The sequence below is a fragment of the Molothrus aeneus genome, chromosome 8 (assembly GCF_037042795.1).
Source record: "Molothrus aeneus isolate 106 chromosome 8, BPBGC_Maene_1.0, whole genome shotgun sequence".
Classification (NCBI taxonomy): domain Eukaryota; kingdom Metazoa; phylum Chordata; class Aves; order Passeriformes; family Icteridae; genus Molothrus; species Molothrus aeneus.
The window spans coordinates 24111779-24133822 of record NC_089653.1 but is presented as its reverse complement, the minus strand read 5'-3'; the positions used below and the strand labels follow the sequence as shown (position 1 = coordinate 24133822).

The following is a 22044-nucleotide window of genomic DNA, read 5'->3' as shown; positions in this document are numbered from 1 at the left end:
TACTCAAATTTGGAGCTGACTGACAAACGGTGGAGGAGGATCTCATAATATCCATGGTAAAAAGGCAGTTTGGTGGTGGTAAGCACAAAACAGTGGAGAGGGCGTGGAGGGAGAAGAACCATTGCAATCTAGGAAGGAGATTTCTGTAGCTATGAGGGGGTTTCCCTGAAAACTGCAGCCCAACAGTCAGCAGCAGTCAGAAAGCCAAAGGTGGTGTTAAAAAGAATTAGGCAAAGAATGGGGAACAAAACCCAGAGCTTCAGTTGTGAAAATCCAAGATTTCCCCATGTTGTGAGTACTGTATGCAGGTCTGTGTTGCCTCTCAGAAAATGTACATAATAAAGTAAGGTGCTGAGAAGAATGACAGAGGTGATTACAGAGGGGAATTGGCTTTTGTAGAACAGGAGTAAATAGACTAAAAGTCTTCAGTCTTGAACAGTGTGATGGTTGGGATAGAGTAGAAGTTTGTGAAATCACCAAAAATTTGGGAGTGAGGAAAGCGTGCTTAATTTTATTTCTCAGAATGCAAAAACCAGGTGCAGCCTTTGAAATCTGAAAAGCAAACTTAAAGTGAACAAAAGGAAGTATGAAATCACAAGCTGTGTGATTAAATTATGAAATTCATTTCCAGAGGACTCTACAGGGACCACAAAATCTGTAGGTTCAAAAATGCACTGGAGCACTTTCTGTAGGATTGAGCCAACATTGATTGCTAAAAGTTATTTTCTAATTCCCAAAATGTCTAAGCTCTGCTGTGCAGGAATAGAAAGTGTGTATCAGGAGAAGGATCCCATTACATGTACCCTGTTCTTGCCTGTCTTCTACTGTCCAATCTTGTAGAGAGGGAGCTGGATTACAGAGACCTTTGTCCCAACCAAATGCAGCACTCGTACACTGCTGCAACAAAGTGGATTAAATCCTCCATCCCTTTTTAGCGTGTAATAACCACTAGTGGAGCTGCATTCTTGAACTGAGCCAAACACCTAGACAGTGATCCTCCATCTGAGCTGGAGGAGATGGCATCTGTCCATTCTGGACCTTCTACTGAGAGACCACAAGTCTGCAGGCTGGACCACCTCAGAGGGGTTACCTGAGGTACCCAATAGTATGACTTTGTAACTCCATCCAGACCTGAATAGCACTGCACACCAGGACACAAAGGCAGACAGCATTTGGGGAGCTGCCATTCCTGTGTGGTGGCACAGGGAGAGAAAGACAGGTTTGTTTGTGGGGTGGATTTTGTTAGCAGCCAGTCCTGTTTGGCGGCTCAGTGTCTCTGTGGCTTCAAATGCAATTAATCAGGGCCCAAAAGGGTAATTACCAGTTCACATTCCTAATTCAGATTTCTGTGCCTATTCATGTTCAGTGTTTTTTCTTTAATTTAGCAATAAAGTTGGGGTTGTTTTTATGTTTTCATGCTGCTGGCCAAGTGATCCTCATTAAAAATAAAAAAATAGCAAAACATTAGTTTCCAGTCCACCTTTTTTTTTCTCCCTGGGAAATGAGAAGCCCATATTAACTGTGAAAGGGAAACAAAAGTGTGCATGGTCCTAGGGTCCTGGTGTCACCTTGGCTGAAGACACTTTTCCTTTCATGGGGTGAGTAATTGCTCAGAGCATTAATCTCTGAAAGAGGCTTTTTATTCTGCAGTGGGCAAAGCTGTTGACATCTGACAGTGCTGTTTCCTCCTTTGATCACATGTAAGCACCTTGCTGAACCCAGGAGAAGGCGGCCAAGGAAAGCTGGGGTTGCTCAGCATCCTGAGGTGCAGGGCAGAAGCTCTGTCCTTTTGCAGCCTTAACACTGCATTTTCTTGCACGTGGAGGAACTGAGAGGAATTTTTCAGATTGTCCTCCACTGTCTTCTGGCAGCAGCAGGCACTGCTGGTGCCAAGTCACACTTGAGCGTAGTTTGCATTAAGTGGCCTGAGCTAGGAGCAGCTGACGTGCTCACTCACAGAGGAGCTGGCTGTGAAGGAGGCTGGTTATCAGATAAGTAATTGTAAAATCATTTCCCTGTTCCTGTGCATCGGCTGAGCTGTGATAGGTGCTGGTGGGAGCACTTGGAGCCGTGCAGCCGAGCTGGAGCAGTGTGAGTGAGCTTTGCTGTCCTGAGGAGCCGAGTGACCAACACTGGCTCATGTTGGTGCAGACCATGTGCCACATGGGCCATCGTGTCCCCTGCCTGCCACAGGAGTGGGTTACCCTGCATGCATCATCTGGGAGGCTGGGGCAGTAGGGGTGGCCTCGTGGTCAGGAGTTAGAGAGGAGGTGCTGCTGGGTGGCCTGGCCACAGACCTGACCCAAAGGCTGTTTCTTCAGGCAGTGTGATGGGGTGGGCTGAACTTGGCTGGACATCAGGAGCTCATAAAGCTGCTGTATCACTCTCCTTCTCAGCAGGACAGGCAGGGGGGAAATAAGATGGGAAAAAACAACTTGTGGGTCAAGATAAAGGCAGTTTGATAAAATGAAAGCAAAGGTCACAAGTGGAAGCAAAGGAAAATGGAAGATTTATTCTCTGCTTCCCATCAGCAGGCCATGTCTCGCTGCTTCCTTGGAAGTAGAGCTTCATTATGTGTAGTGGTTACTCTGGAAGACAAGTGTCATAAATAATTAATACCCCTCCTTTCTCCTCCTTTCTCTCAGCTCTGACTGCTGAGTTGATGTCATACAGTTTGGAATAACCCTTGGGTCAGTTTGGGTCAGCTGTCCTAGCTATGTCTCCTCCCAGGATTTTGCCCACCCCAGCCTTCTGGTGGTGGTGATGGCAATGTTGAACAGCTGTGAGGCTGTGTGAGCACTGCTTCTGGAGCACCAAAACACTGGGGTGTTATCAACACCCTTCTAGCTGCAGATAGAAAGCACAGCACCGTGCTCTGCTGCTATGGGAAGAATCATCTCCATCCTAGCCAGATCCAATCAATACCTGTGGGCACAAGTCCCAGGTGGGTTATTGCACTGCAGGACAAGGGGTGCAGGTCTGGCTTTGAAGATGGCACAGGTTGGTGCAGAGGTGACTGCACCAGTCAGAGCCCAAATGTGTGCCTATTTCCCTTCTCCTGAAGCACAGAAACTGGTCATCCCTGCTTTAAAGTGCATGCTTGTGAGCCTTTGAAGCAGCAATAGCTTTATCAGGGATCAGAGCAGGCAGAGAGGAAATCCCTACCAAAGGTTGCCTTAATAACACTTAAGAGTAAGATATGTTGAAGAGATGTGTCTGGAACTAGAGGATGATGTCTGTGGTTTGAGATGGTGTCTTGGTCTATGATGAGCTTCTTGACTCAGGAGCCAGCCAGTTTTGGTCTGGTTGTTGTTCAGCAGCTTCTTCTGTACCTGCTGTCATCTAGTGAAAATTCAGCTTAAAACCAGTCAGCAGTTTCACCTGGAGGACTCCAGGAGAGCACTTTGATTTAGGAAACAAGAACAGTGCTCTGTTTTGTGAAGCGCCAGGGATTTCATTTCTTGCTACAGCTCTCTGAAATCCTAGCTGGTGAGTACCAGCCTCTGACAAGCACAGACACCTAGTCTGTTTGCTGCCCTATTGTTTTTTTGTTTAATTTCTGTGTTAATTGGTGCCTTCCAAAAAACCCAGCTGCTCTGTGGAGCACTGTCCCTGCCAATCTGACTGCTGAATTTCACCTCCTGCAATATGGGACATGTGTAAACTGGCAGCTGACTTGATCAAGGTCTTCCACTGGAAAGAGTTTTGCCTCTTTTGTGGCAGAAATTTATAATTTGTTTTCAATTAAAATAAATGAACAGGAAGATTTTTCTGGCCCTAGATAGCAAGGTAGGTGTATTTTCATGCTACTTGTGGTTAGCAGAGGGATCTAGGGACTGGCTCTATGGCTTTCATTAGTGTGTGCTGGTTTTGTGACCTTGTGAAGCCACGTTTGCATCCCTACCCCTCAATTTGCAGTGTTCCTGTAAGAACACACGCTGTGGCACCACATTATTGCATGGCCAACCTCGCTGTAATAATAACTTTGATCTACGTGGTATGAGTGGAAATATTACTTTATTCACAGCTCCAGTTCTCAACCAGCTTAAGGGTGGAGCCTCCCAAGCACTGTTATTGCCCATCACACCAGAGGATGTGGCTGGGGCCTTACTGTGCTTTTCCAGTGTAGTTTGGCAGGGGTGTGGTACACATCCATCTCCCTGCAGTGACCCTGGGATAAGGGTCTCTTATCCCAGTGGATGTAGCCCAAGGCTCCCTGCTGGCAAGGCTGGTGCTGGCCCAAGGCCTCTGAGGTAGTGTCTCAGGTTTAGTGTCACACCAGCTCCTGCATGAATGACAAGTCTCACAAGACAGCATAAATGTTTTAATAGGCTCTGTTCCTTAAGGCTCCTGCTTTAAAAGACTGAGGAGGGACCATATGGTCCTTTCCTGAGGGTCCATACCGCTCAGTGTCCATAGGAAGACACCTGGTGACTTTACCAGATCCCAGCGAGCAATGCGATACTTGATGTGGGTTTGGAAAGAGCAGAGGAAGAGTTTTATTAGTGTAGCTACAGGGATAGGGTCTTGCCCTTTAGGAAGATATTTCTTATGTTAAGGTTGCGCAAAGGCATTTGAGAGGCTCTTTCCTTGTCTTACCCCAGAGTCAGGCACTGAAGTAGCTCAGATGAAACAACCATTTTCACCAGCAAATGCGCAATACCCACAGGAACTGCTCCTTCCCAAAATTGTTGGGCCAACGTGTAGCGATCCACATCATTGCAACACTGCCCAGGGAGTGAAAGGTACTCTGGAACATAGCTCTGCAGACTGTGGAGCCCTAATGATTTGGAAATCACAGGTTAGGAGCCACTACCTACCTTGGGGAAGGCAGGACAGTGGCGCCAGCTGATACAGGAGGAAAACCAAGTGTTTCAGCAATGAGATGTAGTGGTTGATGTTTCTCTGTTTCTCAGTTTGGTGCAGGGTCCAGATAGTCTGATCATTATTTAAGCCTTGGTGCACATTAAATTTGCAAAACTTGGTCCTGGATATTTGGAAATGGATCTTTTTGGAGGATGTTCAACAAAATGAAACAAAGAGTGCGGTGGATGTGATTCTTATCTTAGGGAGAAGCATGCAGAGGTAAGGATGATGCTTTGGAAAGGTTTTCTGTGCCTTTTGCTCCCAGCGTAGCAAAGGTTATGCAAAGAGCAGGACACTCCTGCATCCTCTGTATGAGAAAGCCCTGCTGTTTCCTAAGGCATCATTTCTCAGGTGTTTTGAAAATCTGACCCTCTTTGGGCTCCTTGTCTCTATGGGACTGGGAATTATCATGGTGTTGGTTCCTCCAGGTGAGGGTGTGCTAGTTGCTGGCTGCAGGTGTGAACACACTCCTCCCTCTGCCCTCAGACACGCTGACTGCTTTCTGCAATTAAGAGCTCTTGGCTGTTTGCAGGATAATGTAGCTCTTGCAACCAGCAATTACACACGAGTTCACTTTCCCCCTTGGAGAAGCTGAGCTGTGTAGTTTGAGGAGGCACCGATTTCACTGCCGAAATTGAGGACCTGACCCACTGAATCAACACTTCCAACATTTTATGACCACCCACAGACTGGGAAGTTCAGGTTTAAGGATTCTGGGGACTTGTGCTTACACTGAGATCTTCTTGTGTGGGGTAGATGCTTTACTTTGCTGTGCTCTGGTGGTAAAGTTGTTTTAAGTGAAGTGCTGATGGTTTTCTGTGTTTGCTGGTGCTCACAGACCAGTGCACAGGGAGCTACCCCACAGTGAAAAAATTGAAAGGATAATTTTGTGCAACTTCTGCCTGCCCTTTCCAGACCAAACTCTATCGTTTGCCTACACTGTGATTCCTGCTTTGCTTTGGAGAGGTGAGAGATTTGCAACTGGGACATGTGAAGAGGAGATTACAGCAGCAATGGCTTGTTTGGGTGATAGCAGCAGGACACAGAGCAATGTGAAGTAGCTCTTGGCCTATGCAAAATATTCTACAAACATAGCTTGAGATTTGCACCCCATGGCCCCCGTCTGTCACTCCTGCATTTCAGTGTCAGTGCTAATGGCTTTTCTCCTTCCAGCTGTGCCTGATGCTTCAATTCACAAAGTGTGGACTAGCACAGCTGCTCTGGAGCTGATGCTGTTGTCCCTGAAGGACAGTCCAGCCTTGCCACTTGCCTGTCATTGGTTCCCCTTTCCTAATTATTCACATAAGGGCATATTCTCCTTATCACTTCTAATGGAGGAAGATTTCTCTTCCTGGTGATACTCTTTTATACAAGCCATGTTACTTCCCATGCTTTATTGCTTCTCAGTGATTTTCTTTAACATTGCAGCTTATGCACATTGAAAACAGGATCCAAGGGCAGGAGGACACTGTCCCCACCATCCCCCACATCTCAGGGCAATATTGTTATTGCTTATGTGGCTTTCCTGGCTGCCCCATCTGTCTCTATCACCTCTTGTCACCTTCCATGGTAATTCCTGCTGATTAGCAAAGGCCTTTATCAGCTGAGGCTCTTTGGCAAGACAAGTTCAGCCAACAGTTCTGACTCTGTCACAAGTTTCTACTTATTAAAAAAGTCCTTCCCCCTCCCACTGGTGGAAACACTATGAATCATTTCCCTCCCCTTTCTTTGTCAGGAGCAAATGCCATCAGTATTAGGACCCTGGCATTGACTTTCTGACTCCAGGAAATCATGGGTGAAACAATCCATGGAAACTGGAATCCCCATTTAAAAGTAAGATATTATTTTGTAAGGAACACACCTCCCTTCTGGCTGCTATCAGATTGCCATCTGATTGACAATCACACGTACTTCCATGAGAAAAATAATGTTTTGTTCTATTCCATGTCATTGTGCTGTTGATTTGTTTGTTTTACAGTGCAAGGTGGCAGTGCATGTTTAAATGCCCCATTTGGGAGATAGATTGTGTGTCAGGTGCCTGAGAGTTTTGGCAGGACCCTGAGGTGGATGTCACAGCTTAAATGGGTTGAGGTGAATTTGTGTCATATTTGATTGCAGGCCTGTGCTTATTTGGTGTATAAAAATAATTCTAATAGCCATGTGTAAGAATTAGAAGCCTTCATAAAAATACTTGTAATTACACTGGAAGAAGCTTCTTAGCTCAAAAGGAGAACCTCTAACTGTACTCGGGCTAAATTCTTTATTTTTGTTTATTGATGCTACTGATGCAGTGTAACTGCAAGAAGAGTCTGACCTCATCTCCCAGGTACCTCTGAGAAGTTGATCTTAGGTTAAACATGTTGCTTGGCAATGCATACAGACCTGGTGCCTCCCAGGTTTTCAGGTAAAAATGGCAGAGAATCAACAGCCCAGTAACAAGAACAACATGAAGAGGCAGAAGCAGGAGCTCTTTCCTGCTCCTGGGAGAGAGAACTGACAGAACCTCTCCAGCTGGAGCTTCTGTAGTCAGCACATGTCTCTTTTAAACATAAATCAGATGAGACATTAGAGTACTTTTAATGCTCCCATTAGTCTTCATGCTGTCCACTGTAGAATATTTATCATATGGCTTGCTTCACGTGCTGCATTCTGAAGTGTAGTGTTCTGAAATGTGGTGATGGTGCTTGAAATTCAAGATTAAATGTCAGTATGCATTTGTCCATCATCCCTTTGATAGTGTGTTTGGTCTCTTCTTTGTCTCTGGCAGAGGCTCTTTGCACCAAACCATTGGTGTCCTTAGGCCAATCCATCACCCAGACATACCTGGAAATGGGACTTGAGCTCAGCAATCAGAGAGTAAGACCAAGAGATTAATCTGTTCTCTGTCAGATTTGGAAGGGAGCTAAAAACAATTTCCCTGCTCCTTGTTGGCCCTGCAGCAGCTGCCTCTCACTGTTGGCTCCAAGGGAGCAGCAGGGCTGGCAGCTCAGGACTGAGCCACTGCCACAAAGGTGGGAAGGTCACAAAGGCATCCCTAGAAGGTCTCAAGGCCTGGATATGCAGCACCTCTCCTTGGCAGTGAAAGGTGTGATCAGGAGATTTGTTTTAGAGACTGTCTGAGAGCTTACAAATCCCCAGTCAAGGGCAGTGGCTGCTGACAGCTGGCATCTGCTGTGCTTGTAGGGACTGTGTACCATATGTCCCCCTTCTCAAAGAGGAAAGCAGGGTTCTCCTGCTAGGCATCCCCTCAGGGACTTGTGCTGTTTCTTTGCTGGTGGTGCCTGGTGCTGTCCTGCCTCAAGACCATGCTCCACAGTGTCACCAAGCCCCACAGGAGCTGGGCTTCTTCCCCGTACAAACCACATCCCTGGCTATTACAAACTACTAGGCTGTGGACCCTTCTGGTGTACTCAGCACAGGTCTGTGGGCTAATGGGAGCACCAGAGTGTTTGGATGCACTTAAACCAGCTTGTTCTTGGGGCTCGTGGCACTTGTTAAAAGTCTATGTTACTCCAAGTATGAGGTGATGCAGGAATAAAATGATATTCTGAGGATACATTTAAGCTTACAGAATCAGCAGCTGCCAGATGGACAATCTCCTGCATAGCTTTATTATTCCCACTTTGTGCACCCACTGTGTATACAGGAGGAAACTTAGGTCTTATGAGAGAAGAAGTGTGTGGTCGTGAAATTAAAGACTACATATATATATACACACACACACACACACACAGATGAAGGGATGACTTAAGATGTCTTCTACTATGTTAAACCTGATACTTTGCCTCTTATCCATATTAATTTCTGAGGAATAATATTTTCTTTAAAGAAAAAATTATAAAAATAAATACTGTTATCCTGCATTAGCAGAAAGGCTGGAGCCCTGTCTTTCCCACGTCTCTCTTTCCAATTGCTGCTGTCTTCAGAGCCCTTCCTAACATGTGCCAGACCTCCCTTGGCCCTGTCCAAGCCTGGCACACCAGTGAATGAAATATTTGCATGAGGCAGCATCATCTCATGTAACCTTTGACTTCCCATCTGAATTGAGACAGACTTCCTGTTCACTTCCTAGCTGGGCTGCAGCATGCTGAAAAGCCACTCATCCTTCTGTAAAATGGGGCTGTAGTGCCTGAGGAGACTTAAAAGAGCTGCAGTAAAATTCAGGAGGGAGAAAGCAGTGCTCTCTGTACTCACAGAGAAGAGATCCCTTCCTTATATTCCCAGAGGAAAAGCCAAGTGGCACATAAACCACTACTCCACCCTCGCCAGGAAATTGTCTGGACTGTTCTGCATTTACCAGCCACCCTGGAACTTTCCCACTTGATGTTGGTGCTGGGCAAAATACTCCCTTCCAGTGCTGTCCAGAGGGCTCCTTGCTGGTTGATGTGCTCCTGCTGCCCAGCTCTCTGCCTTCCCTGAATTTATGGTGACCCTGTCTCCCGTGTTAGGCAAAGCTTTCCATTATGGGGTCTGCACTCACTTGGAGAAGGTAAAGAGTGTACAATATGGGTCTCTCACATTCCCTTCCTTTTCCAGTCCTGTGGGACCTCCCTTGCTTTCAGAGGAAGAGCAGGAGAAAAGGGGGAGCTGGAGAGAGCAGCAGGAACTGGCACTGGGTCTGCCATCAGTTCCTGCTGGTTCGTTGTGCTGGCTTTGACCCTTTATCAGCACAGTCTGTCTTCCCAGACAAGGGAAGAAGCTGGGCACTTGGGAAGCTGTCCCTCCTTGGGTCACTCTGTCAATGAGACTTCTCTGCCTGCCGACCTCCAGAATTTGTGGGGGTGGGGGTCCCCTCCTTGCTGCCCATCAGAACTGGATATGTTTGCAGAGCGTCCTTGTTTTTCTTCTTGTTTTTTCTTTGTTGACTGCCACTCCATGGTGCTCTAAAATACCCAGTCTTCTCCAGATCTCAGCTTTGAATGCCATACTGGACTGGGCAGCTACAGATCTTCCCCACTGGCCTCATCAAGCCTTTTCCAGTTTCCAGTAGTAGAAGGAAAATCTTCCTTTTGCTGACAGGATTAAAATGGAAGCACGTTCTGGGCTTCGCTTTGTCCTAACACCACAGTTGCCCTGATATTTTCCATTTCCATTTAAGGACTGAATTAAGAATCATCATATCCTGGGGTCTTTTTCATACTCTGTTTAATATAACATTCTTTATTATTACTTTTAGAAAAGCTGAGTTGCATTTACAGGAGATCTTTCATGTGTTTAAATCTTTGGTTCCTTTATGTTTTTGTATGGTCACCCGTTCAACTTTCAACTCATGGCTTGAACTGAAAACAGGAAAGCCAGAAAGTGAGAATGTTTCCAAAATGTCATTTTCTCTTTGCAGTATATTTATAAAAGTTGAAAAAAAAATACCAAGGTCTCCTACACCAGCATTTCTGGAGCACTGAGAAAGGAACTATTCCTTTTTCTATAGCTACCCCTACCTCTTTCTGCTCCCAAAAAGCAGTTTATTGCTGTTATGCAGTGTAAGTGTGATCCTCAAGGCAGATAATTCTCACCATTTACCAAACAGAGAAGCAGGAAATCAAGAATCTTTCAGTGTGTCCAGTGTGGGTCAGTGCAGGAGGATGGAAGGGTCACTTCCCTTCTCCAGCTGCTTTTGACTAAATTGCTCAAGCTGGTGCAATTTGACTAAATTGCTCAAGATGATGCAATGTCTCAGACACCCACTGAAGATTTCTCAGTGACCACAAGGCATCACATTCCTACAGGGATGGCTCAACATCAGCATAGTAATGAGATAACCACAGGGAACCCAGAGAGAGAAGCTGATGGCACCAGGAAATAGCTTTACCTCACAGCACAAACTGTTTTGTTGCCAGAATTGGGGATAAAGATAAACCACTTTCTCCTGTCTGAAACAAAAGGCTTTAACACCTTCCAGATTAGCAGCTATGGAGGAAAAGGCAGCCAAAAGGGGCAGTGTCTGGGGGAGGCTTAGAGCCTTTGCTACTGGACTGTCAAAGGCTGCCTTTCATTAACCTCTCAGATTGTGCAATCGGATAAAGTCAAAGCCACATATTCAGATTTTGGATCTGATTTGATTTCTTAGTCCAGTTTCTTATCTCACAATCTATGGGTGAGTATCTTATTTGCCTGTTGGTAGAAGTAGTTTGGAGCGGGGTGTAGTATAGATGTGGTTTTTTAATAGATATTTCATGGACTAAATAATGCTGGCAGATCCTGTTTTCTTCTACCACAAGGAGAACATACAATTTATTCTTGTCTGATTATATTAAAAGAAATACAGCACAAAAGGAAAAAGGAAGAAAACCACCAAAAAAGGATATGAAGATATAATCCCTTCTAGCCAAAAAAATACCAACTCTGTGACATCCTTGTGTGTGGGGAAAATCAGTTCCTAGATTATTTTGATAAACTTTGTTACAATCAGTTTCACACAAAACCCGGTTGTTTATTTAATCTTAACTGCTTGCAGAAATGTCATCCAGTAAGAACATGGAGGTTATTATTTTTCTTTTAGTTTAAAAAAAAGTTTGTTTATTTTTCTTCTGTTATTTGGTTTCTCCGTGTAGATTTATAAGGGCTCTGTCACCAGCAGTCTTGTATTTGCTTGTGAGCTGGGTGTGTGGTTTGTCTGCCTGGAAGGGCAGGAGCATCCACAGTGGGAGGCAGCTGAGTGGGGAGCAGATGGAGCCCCTGAGGCTTCCTGCACAGCCAGCATGGCCATGCCAAAGTGACCCTCAATTGGGAGCGAGTCATAACGTAGTGTCAGTCCATTTCAGGGTAGTGCCATCACTACAAGGGGACCAAAACCTTTTGTGTTACCTGCAGGGTGAAATCAGAACCCCCCTCTGTCCCATAACTCCCTGGGTCCCCTGTGGAAGCTCACACAGGCAGGGCTGTGGTGGCAGTCATCCAGGTTTCATGCTGACAACCATGGTTGGAGCCAGGGATGAAACTCTTGTCTGCTTGGTGCTGCTGTGCTGTCCCACATGGCTGGTGATGCCCCTAACCCTCCCCTCTCGTGTGTTCTCTCCTCAGGCAAGATCCTGTTCCGGAGGAGCCATGTCCGAGACGTAGCAGTGAAGAGGCTGAAGCCCATCGATGAGTACTGCAGGGTAAGGCTCTGGGGAGCACAGCCCTCCTGCCTGGGGGCTCAGGGCACCACCATGCTTGCATTTCCCTGCTGGAGAGTGCTGACACCATCACAGGGAAGGATGGTCCTTCCCAAACACCACCCAGACTAACAGGGCAGGTGGAAACAGGCCGCCATGTGCTCCCAGGGTCCTCGCAGCATTTTCCCTGGCAAACTTAATGTACTGGTTTGGTGCCTCATTTACTCTGTAAAGGCTCTAAGCCTCACCTGCCTAAATGTGGATTTTTTTTCTGCATCAGCCTTGATGATTTAAGAGTTGAGTAGGCAGAGTGGTGTTGCAGACATCTTTTATGAAAAATCCTTTCCTTAGGATTTTTCCTCCTGAGAAGCTGAGAGGCCTTAGGAACAAAATGTAAACAATGGTTATCTGCTGCTGTGGAATGCAACAGGTGCATCTGTGATTGGCCCATGTTGGCTGTTTTTAATTAATTGCCAATCACAGTCAGCTGGCCCAGACTCTCTGTCCAAGACAGAAGCTTTTGTTATCATTCCTTATTATTCTATTCTTAACTAGTCTTCTGATGAAATCCTTTCTTCTATTCTTTTAGTATAGTTTTAATGTAATATATATAATAAAATAATAAATCGAGCCTTCTGAAACATGGAGTCAAATCCTCATCTCTTCCCTCATCCAAGAACCCCTGTGAACACCATCACAGAGTGGCACAACTAAGGTGCTGTTTTCTTCTGTTTTCTGCCTGTCTGTCCCCGGGTGCCACATGAGGGACAGCAGTGGCTGGTGCAGCACTGAGGGTGGACCTGTGTCTTCCAGGAATGCTTCTCCTCATGAGTGAAAGCCTGGAAATTTATTGCTGGACAGAAAAGCTTGACTCTGTTGAGAAGGATATTAAGCCACCTAATCTTTTCTTTCTAAACTAGAGTTTATGGTTTGATGATAATTAATTCTCTGTCAGTAGAATAAAAGTCGTTTGCTTAGGCAAGTTCTACTTGCTTAGGCAAGTAGGATTCCCAGTTTTTGCAGAGGTATTGAGTCCGTCAGCACATTATTTAAACCCCAGACTTCCTCTCTTATTTCCCTTGAGGTTTTCTTTCCATTTTTAGAAAGTCAGAGGAGCAGGTGGAGGGGGAAAAAAGCATTCCCAAGAACTTCTCCAGTCAGACATTTGCTCATCCAAAATTGGAAGCAGATTGCCAAAGCGCCTGAGGCGTGCTGGGGGTGGTGGTGGTGGTGGTGAAACCCATGCCATCTGCACCCCCGGGGTGAGGAAGCTTCAATTAAAGTCTTCTCTCATGAGATCAGGCTTTCTTGTGTGACAATTAGTGTACTGTCTTCCTGCTGGCAGCCAAATGACTCTTTCTGAAATATGTAGGGTCTCAGTGGGTCCCCAGCCGCCCTCCTTCAGACAGGAACTGCCGGCGACAGGAGCAGCAAGGCCAGCTGATGTCAGGGTTCACCCAGCAGATGCTGGTGGGGAAAGCAGGGACTTTGTCACCCAGCAGTGAAAGCAGTGACCAGGGGCAGCTGGTTCTCTGGGACCCCATTGTCTGTGTCCCAGACAGACCTGACCTGACCCAGCCAGGCCTGCTGGGGCTCCACTGGTCATGGCCAAGGGGTGTGTTGTGGCTGATGGCACATTCACTGACACTGTGGTGCTGTGATTCCTGCTCTCTGCATTTCCTTTTTTCTCTCTTGGAGAATTCTGGCTCAGGTCATAGAATCACAGAATGGTTTCACTTTGGTTCAAATCTGCTGCTGCTGCTCAGACATGGTTGGATATGTCCCTGAAGCCAATCTGTTTACTTAATCCATGTATTGATAGATGCTGCATTTGTGAACAGAGACCCTGAAGTGTTGGATTAGCCCAGTTTCCCCCAGCCCAGTGTTTCCTGTCTCCAGCAGCAGCCACAGTGGTTCTCAGCACTGAGTATCACTAACCTTGAGTGACTTCTCCAGAATATTATTCCTGTGGTCTCTGGCACATATGTTTCTTGTGCTTGATGTAGTGTCTTTTTATTTAGTTTGCAGTTTACTGTAATTTGTATTTAATTTGCCTTTGTACCCATTTTCTGCTTTTCTACCCTTCTCCAGTGGATATTTTGACTCTTTAGAGAATTGTATGGAACTGTAGAGCAAGAGCATAATTTTGACAAGTTCAGTCCTACTTCTATAAGAGTTCGAAGCTTATGTCCACATTAATCCTCAAATGGGTAGGCTGACAAATCTGAAAAAATTAGAGATTTTTGCTGGAATGATGTGGGTGAAGCTGATGGAATAAAATGAATAAACAAAACAATAGACCTCTGTCCCCTGGAATCTGTGTGGCAGCAGAGGGGGAGGCAGGTTCAAATGCAAAGTTCATGGCATTTTGGGTTTTTTTGCAAGATAAGAGTTCTCCATCCATTTCACCTGTCCTGGAAAGCTGAAGCACAAATGGGCGATGCAAATGTTTGACCATTTGTTGTTTTGTTTTTGCAGACTGTCTGTCAGTGTGGAAATTTGCATGGCTGAGAAGCAGGTCTTACTCCTGCTGTGTGGAAGTGTTTGTGGTTTCTGTGCCAGGAACAGGCAGAGGCTGTCTTAGAGTTTGTGGGGATGCTTGGCAGTAAGGGGAGGTCTGCAGAAGATTCTGTATCAGGGGCATGATCCCTCTGGACCCTACAGCTTCCATCTCTGTACCCCTCATGCCTGGGTTGTTCCTAGTGCATTGTAGCAGCTTAGAGGAATGCCATCACAGAGGTACCTAGGCCAGTGGTTTTGCTAAGGCTGCAAGAAACTTTGAAGTTGCAATGAAAATGAGAGGAGTGGGATACATGGGAAGATTTCCAGGAGTTTTCTCATCTGTAAACATGAAAGTGCAGAGCCTGGATGTCCTTATTGGTAACCTGAGTGAGTTACCAAACAAACTGTGTTTTGCCAGTAAATGTGTGCTGCCCACTGGAATTAGTCTCTCTGGATGATTTCCCTCTTAACTGTAGGCTTGGAATTAGTTTAGTGTGATTTAAGGTCTTCTGGGCTCATTTGGCCCGATTTTCTAAATTTGTTTAGGAATTTTTGCCAATGTGAAAGAAAGAGCAACTTCATAGAGCTCCCTTCCCGAGGGGCATTTTATTTATGAGGCTTTTGATCTCAAACACACCTCTGGTAAGTGTTTGTCCAGTGTGTACCATCCTGTCTTCAAGAAAGACCTTCAGGTCAGTGGTTCACAAAACTGTCACTCTGTCCTTTCACAGCTCTCTGGGAAGACTCGGGCCAGAATTTGCTGACTTCCATAAATTTGTGTGTGCTGATCCTAATTGAGGGAAGCATCTTTGTGCAGGGAAGACCTTAAGATGTAACATCCCATTGTCATAGACACTAACCTGCTTTTGTCACATGCCTTCATGCTGTCCCATAAAACTGGATATGGTTTTAAGTAGAAGCTTGGGAGCTTTTCTCTAATGAGACTTGAGTATCCAAATGGGCACCACCTAAATAGAAATTAAATGAGCGAGTCACATCAGTGCCAGGAAGTACTTTTATTAATGTCATTCTTTTATTAATGTTCACTATTTGAGAGACCATATTTCACAAACATAATTACCTCCCTCTTGGTCTCAGTCCTGCCTCTCTTTCAAGGTTTAATCCTTGAGCCTGTCAAGACAGGTACACAGACATTTCTCTCTCTATCTGTTGTACAACTAAGCTAGTTTGATTGAAGATGGAATTGTAGTCCTGGTCAAGAATGGGAGTTTAACTAAAATACTTTCAAAATTTATCTGTTATTAGTGAAATACTTTCAAACTTGATCTGACATCTTTAATTCATGTTTCAGAATCCCAATGCGTTTAGACTGGCTGCAGTAATGAGAGTTTATTTTTTGCAACACTCTCCTCAGCACCTGGAGCAGAGCCTTGTTTTCCATTGTGTTATGGTGCTTCCATGCCAGAGCTCTTACAATGTTCCAGTTACTTCCAAAACTGCACCCTCTTTCCTCCGTTTCTCAGCTCTTTATTTATTCCCACGTCTTCTCCAGTCTGAACCACCACCATTCATTCTTCATCCACTTCCTTGCCTGCCTGTCAGTGTTTGCCATCCACCACTTCAGTGCTTTAGTTCGAGGTTCTCAGTCAAACAGAAGGTGTTTTCATATAGATAAAACAACTTATTTCTTTGTTCTCAGAAATTATCTATTTTATTTGCACCTTCCCCCTTGCTGGGCTCATGGCCATTCCCAAACATCTGGCTCTAGTGACTAATGTTAATGAAAATGATAAACAATTAGAGGAAAAGTAAGGGAGTCATAACTGTGCAGTATTGTGAGCTGGCACTGTGTCTTTGTATGCAGAGCTGGGAAGAAACCCACTGGACATTAGGGATTTAAAAGTTGTGCATCTGAAGTGTCTCTAGGGGCTGTGTGAAGACAATCAATGATTCACCCCTTCCAGAGCCAGACACTCATGGCAGGGGGTAGACAAAGCACCCTCTGAGGATGCTGCTCTTTCTCTAGCAATGATACAAGCTGATAGACGAGTGTGGGCAGTCTCCCATGTAAGACACATGAAGTTCAGTGGGGTGAATACCATTCTGTGCAAATATTCACCATGGGTGAATACCATTCTGTGCAAATACACACACATGTGCTGTGCATCTCTGCATACACACATCTCTGCATCAGCTTTCTATAAATGTACCTGCAAAAATGCAACTCACAGCCCTCAATATTCATCATTAGGTGTGCCTGCAGGGTTTTATACCATGTATTCCATGAACCCTTTGAGCTGTGATACCGTCCCACAGAGCAGTTTCCAGTTCTTGTAACCTCAAGCAATGAACCCCTGCCTGCACTTGGTGCTCTGCTGGTTTTGATTGCTATGTGTGGCACACAGCAGCTTTCCACAGGTGGGCTGGGGCTCTGAGAGTACCTGGCCATCCCCAGCACACCCTGCTCACACCCTGCCTAATGTTAAGCTTTTCAATAGCCTTTTGAGTCACCTGCTCTGCAAGGCTGTAAGCTATACTATAGAGCCAGACATGATTACAGGCTGGAAGGACACATGAAAGCCTATCTATCTCCTGAGGGATGTGTGAGGGCTGAGCAGTGCACATCCTGTGCATGCCAAGCAAGGAAACATGCTGTTACTGATAGTTCTCAATGCTTGTGCAAGGCTGAGTTCTGCTTGCTGGCTCTTTTTATCTCTCACCTTTCCTGTGCAAGTTCCTTGCTGTTCCTGGATGCTTGCTGTTTGTAGCTGTGTGTGTTTACCTCTGGTTTCCACATCCCCAGAAGAATGTCACTTCCCTGTCCTTTCTCACCTTTGTGTTCCTCTTTGTTCCTCTTAACACTTCTTCCCTTGACCCTGCAGTCTTTCCTTCAGGCTGTTTCAGCTCTGCCCTGGAACTGTCTTGCTGGGAATGCCAGAAGCTTGCATTTTCCCCTTGCAGAGTGACAGCGTGTCCCTGATCTCCTCAGTTCACTTTTTGTTTGCTCACCAGGATCGTGTTGGCTTTGACTTGTTCATGTGAGTGTTGTGTATTTGCTGAAGAGACACTTGTCTCACTAAACAGTGTCACTGCTCCCTGCTGCTATTCAAAATTTAATAGAAAGGTCCTGATTGGTTAATATCCTTGGTTGCACTTTTTTTAACCATTTCTTAGAGTTTCTTACCACTTTTTTGGGTTTTGTTCCTTAAAAAAAAAAAGTAAAAATGGACTGGTTTGACTTTACACCTGAGCTTCCCAAAAAGCATGCAATGGCAAGTTACTATGGGCTGGATTTCAGTCCATCTCTGTGCATAAGCCTGGAAATTGCAGCACGGGGAGATGATTCAGAAGCAGAAGAGCCAGCCCTGCCCCAGGGTGGGAAGGTGGATGGCTGGGTGTGGAAATGACTGGCTGATTTTTATCCACTCCCTACAAAAGCCTGGAGTCAGAGAGGTGCTTTTCAGCCATCCCCCTTCAGCTCAGCAGGACCACAGTGCTTCTGGGGGTTTCCAGGCAGCCAACCACAGATTCAGGGGGTTCAGATTTCCCAAAGCATCCCTCAATTTAGAAACAAAAATCTTCACAGCAGCTTTTCATTCCTCCATCACTGAACACCTACTCTGTGCTCAGCTCAGTATTGACATCTGGAGCCTGGCTCTTGGGAAGGGTGAGCACCTGTGACCTGTAGGGAAGTGGGGACTCTTTGGGAACGCATCTGATGCCCCAGACACCCCGTACTGGGTGTGACTCGGGTATTTGTGTTTCTCTAGTAATGATGCATATGGTTTGCACTGCTTGCTCCTGCCCCATTGACTGTGCAAGATTGAGCCCTTTGGGATTTCAAAACACACTGTAGATATTGAATATCTGAGCCTCCTAACCTTTCTGCAGATTAGGTAAGTGTTATTGCTCAGCATTGTAAGGGGGTAACTGAAGATATATCCCAGCTGAATTTGATGAAAAGAGGTTAAGTAACCTGCCCTAACCAAAAAGGGTGTGAGTAGTAGAGCCAGTGCTAAATATCAGCTCCATCCACTGTTGGGTAGACAGCATTGCTTTGCTGTCTCTTGCTTGGGGTGCAGATGAATAAATGTTGTTTATGTTCTTGTTAGCCAGTGCTGGTGAGGCATGGCTCTTTCAACATGCTGTGATCATTACTATTCCTGGGCACTTCCTGACTTCCCAGTGTTATTCCTGGTTTGTCAGCTGGATGCATGTATTTGTGTACAGTAGGAAAAAAGGCAGAGCTCACACCTTTGTTACACTTTTAGACAAGTTTGAACAAACAGAGGTGGAGACCAGGGCATCCTTTGTTCTCGTAAAAGTGCTTGAGCTTTCCAGCTGTTCAGTTTCATCCTGCCTTAGTGCAGCAGCCAGTGGTGCTTACCCTGGCACTTGCACCCACCAAGCTCTTGCCCAGCTGCTGCATCTGATGCTGCTTCCTTTGCAAGGCATCTTTTTCAGCTCCATAGTGCAATTCCACATGACCAAAGGCCAGAGCTTCATTTTTCACAGGCCTAGTGATACCAAATGAATTTTCCTAATGCCCTTAATGTTCCCTTCACAAAGGAGAGGAGAGCTGTAGGTGTGAAGCATTTGACTTTGAATTTATGAACACCTCAAAACAAGACCCAGTCATCTAATACTGGAGACTGCAATTTCATAGCAGGCTTTTTCCAACTCTTTTCCTTCACATCCCCAAGCAAATGTGGTCTTGGAAACAAATCTGGCCACTTCTAAAGCCTGGCTAAAAACAGCTGTGTTGGTAACCAACTGCCCTGTCCTGCCTTTGTGCTTTGGTTGGACCTTCTGGCGTGTCTGACCAAGATCAGTCAGATGTCTCATGGTTAATATAACCTGTTCACCTAATGCATCTTCATTTAGTTCTGGTGCAATTTTTCATCCGTCTTTCAAGATTGTTTGTCCTACTTTCAACTAGGAGGAGAGCCAGACAATCTCATTTTGTCAAACAGGTTTATAGCAACTCTAAGAAGCTTGGTCTATATTTAACCTGTGGCCTATTTTCAGCATAACTTAGCGCAGGAGGAGGTGAAGTCCAGCCTCTTTTCCTCTCCTGCTTGTCATTTCTGGAGGCAGCCTCCCAGTCAGGTCACTGAGAGCTGCTGCCCCATCTCTGTGGGCTGGGGACAGCTCTTTAACTTCTTTTGGCACCATAAAGATCTAGATTCTGAACAGCAAATTCATAGCATGTTTCTGCCTTGTGTGCTTGTCTTATTTCAGTTCTTGCTTTCCAGTACACTTCAACATAATGTGGTTGATGCCCAGACTGTACTTAGCTATTGCTGAATGTGACAAGTGCTATGTCCCTCTGCCAAGGCCAGTGCACAGACACTGCTAGCCAGGATGTGCTGTGCAACCTTCTTCATTCAAAAAAAGCCTCTCTGTGTTTTGGTTGGGTTTGATTTGTTTTTTTCAGGCACTTAATCAAACTTCCTTTCCTGTTAATTTAGGAGCAAATTGTTGTTTGGTTTGGTTTGGTTATGGGTTTTTTTTTAGCAAACTCTGCTTTTTGTGTGGACAGCGCTTCATGGAAGGCTTTATGAGCACATTAATCTGTTGTCTGAGTGGGTGTTGAATTTGTGTGCATTGACACAAGGCCTGTAAGCCCTAACCTCAGTGTGTGAGGTGCTGTGCAAGCCCATATCACAGACTGTCCCAGCCACAGAGCACTTATCTGCACATAAGTGCAGTGTCATGGTTTTGCACTTATGGACCAAACTCTGCTCTTGAGCACGTGGCAAAATAAATTACATTGGCTGATTCTAAGAACTGCTGCTTGTCTGAATTCATTGCTTCCTACCTGACATTTGTAGTCAGGGCTTGTTGTTTCCTTTCTTCTCAGGTTAGTAGCCAGGTGTGCTGCTAACCTGTATTCTTCAGTATTCCTTTCCCCTTGCCAGGATGTTTTGCCTCCTTGTGCTTGGCAGTTTAGATTTTGATGCCATGTTTTAAACTTGGCTTATGTCTAAGTGCTTCTCACCCTCTGCTTTGTTTTGCAGGCACTGGTTCGGCTTCCTCCCCATATTTCACAGTGTGATGAAGTCTTCAGGTTCTTCGAGGCTCGCCCAGAAGACCTTAACCCTCCAAAAGAGTAAGTGTGGTGATGGTTTTTCAGTGCTGCTCAGTACATTTTGATTAGCTGGAAGGAAAAGGTCATTTGTTTTCATTACTGCTGTAGACGTGGGAACAGATTTTGTAGCTTTCATTGCTACCTAGAAAATGCCCAGCAGTTACACACAACCACTTTGGGTGAGTGGAGGACAGGGAAGTCAAGCAGCCCTCAGACACAATTTTCAGCCATTCTCCACCCACCTTTGCATTGTTTCTTGCTCATGGTTCTAATGAGGGAACCTCCCCTGGTTTGTAGGTTTTACCTGATAGTTATCACCAGGGAGTCATTCAGTTCCCAAAAAGCATTGGCTCAGTAGCAGGGGGAAATCCTGCCAGTAAGCACTTGGCTCATAATTACCAGCTGCTTCTTTAAATGTACTCCTGCCCAGAGATACTTAGCTATCGGTAGGGAGCAAGATTGTGGTCCAGATCCAAAATTGTCTCTGGAGAGTCTATTCTTTCTGAGCAGGAAGCCAAGAAAAGGAGGAGGGAAAGAGCTCCCATTAAACACGAGACAGAATTGTAGCCTTTACCTTGGAGCAGACAGGCTGATTCATGCTGATGCACTCAGGGTCCATAGGACTCATTTATCCAGGGAAAGCATTGGCAGGAGGGTATTTACAAGCAACAGAGCTGCCTGGCCTGGTATTTCCTTTTCTCTTTCATCCCAAACAGGATATATTTTATTGTACTCTGCAATAAGATTTTGACTTGGTCCCATTGTGTTTTGTGCTGCTTTGTTGCATGATTTGAAACCTGATTGCAGGCAGTGTTACTGTAATTTGCTTTCTCTCATGTTTGCACAGCCCACTGGATAAGGGGAAATGGATGCAAAGCTTATGAGTTCTGGGCACTTCAGCACATGCAAACCTGTAGTTATTGAAAAGATTTATATTGGCTTCAGCTGTCTGCTTCCATGTTGGTGAAAAAGAGAGGAGGACCTTTGCAATTTGATTTCCCAGACTTTGTTCCTTGCACATGCACAGGTTTGTACAAGGAGATGTGTTAACATGTGTACTAAAGAAAGCATACTAGCATCACTGAGAGTTTCCATTTAGGGTCTGCAAGTAGGTTTGCAAATGTTGCTTGATCCCACAACACCCCATTTGCAATGCAAAGACACATCCCTGTGTGCCAGGCAGAAACACACATCCAGAAGAGAAGTTAGGTCCTCAGAGTTAGGGAAGAGTTCACGTGGAGGATCTCATATGGAGGTTATGAGTCTGCTTGAAACTTCTGTCTGCTTTCTGTACTGATGCAGACCCTACAGCACCTCTGCAAGGCAGGGGCCTGGGACCCAGGCCCACCCCCAGATGTACACTAACCATTATGGCTTGCATCCCTTGTCCCTACTCAAAGTTGTAGAGGGCCTGTTTGACAGCCTTGCAGGAATTTTCAAGTTATCCCTTCACTCCCCTCTGGAAAAACAAAAAAGACTAAATGTTCTCAGCCCAAGCCTTGCATCCTATTCCAACCTAGTAATAAGTGT

The 22044-nt window shown here is 45.4% G+C and overlaps 1 protein-coding gene across 2 annotated transcripts in view; it reads left to right on the top strand.

Moving 5' to 3' along the window:
* The window catches only part of SH3PXD2A (SH3 and PX domains 2A), a 235269-nt gene that overhangs the window by 87256 nt on the left and 125969 nt on the right, over window positions 1-22044 (top strand). For both annotated transcript variants that reach the window (XM_066554682.1, XM_066554681.1), the window contains exons 4-5: window positions 11887-11963; window positions 20444-20535. In XM_066554682.1, coding sequence (XP_066410779.1) covers window positions 11887-11963; window positions 20444-20535 — 169 coding nt within the window. The remainder of the gene's footprint in view (window positions 1-11886; window positions 11964-20443; window positions 20536-22044) is intronic.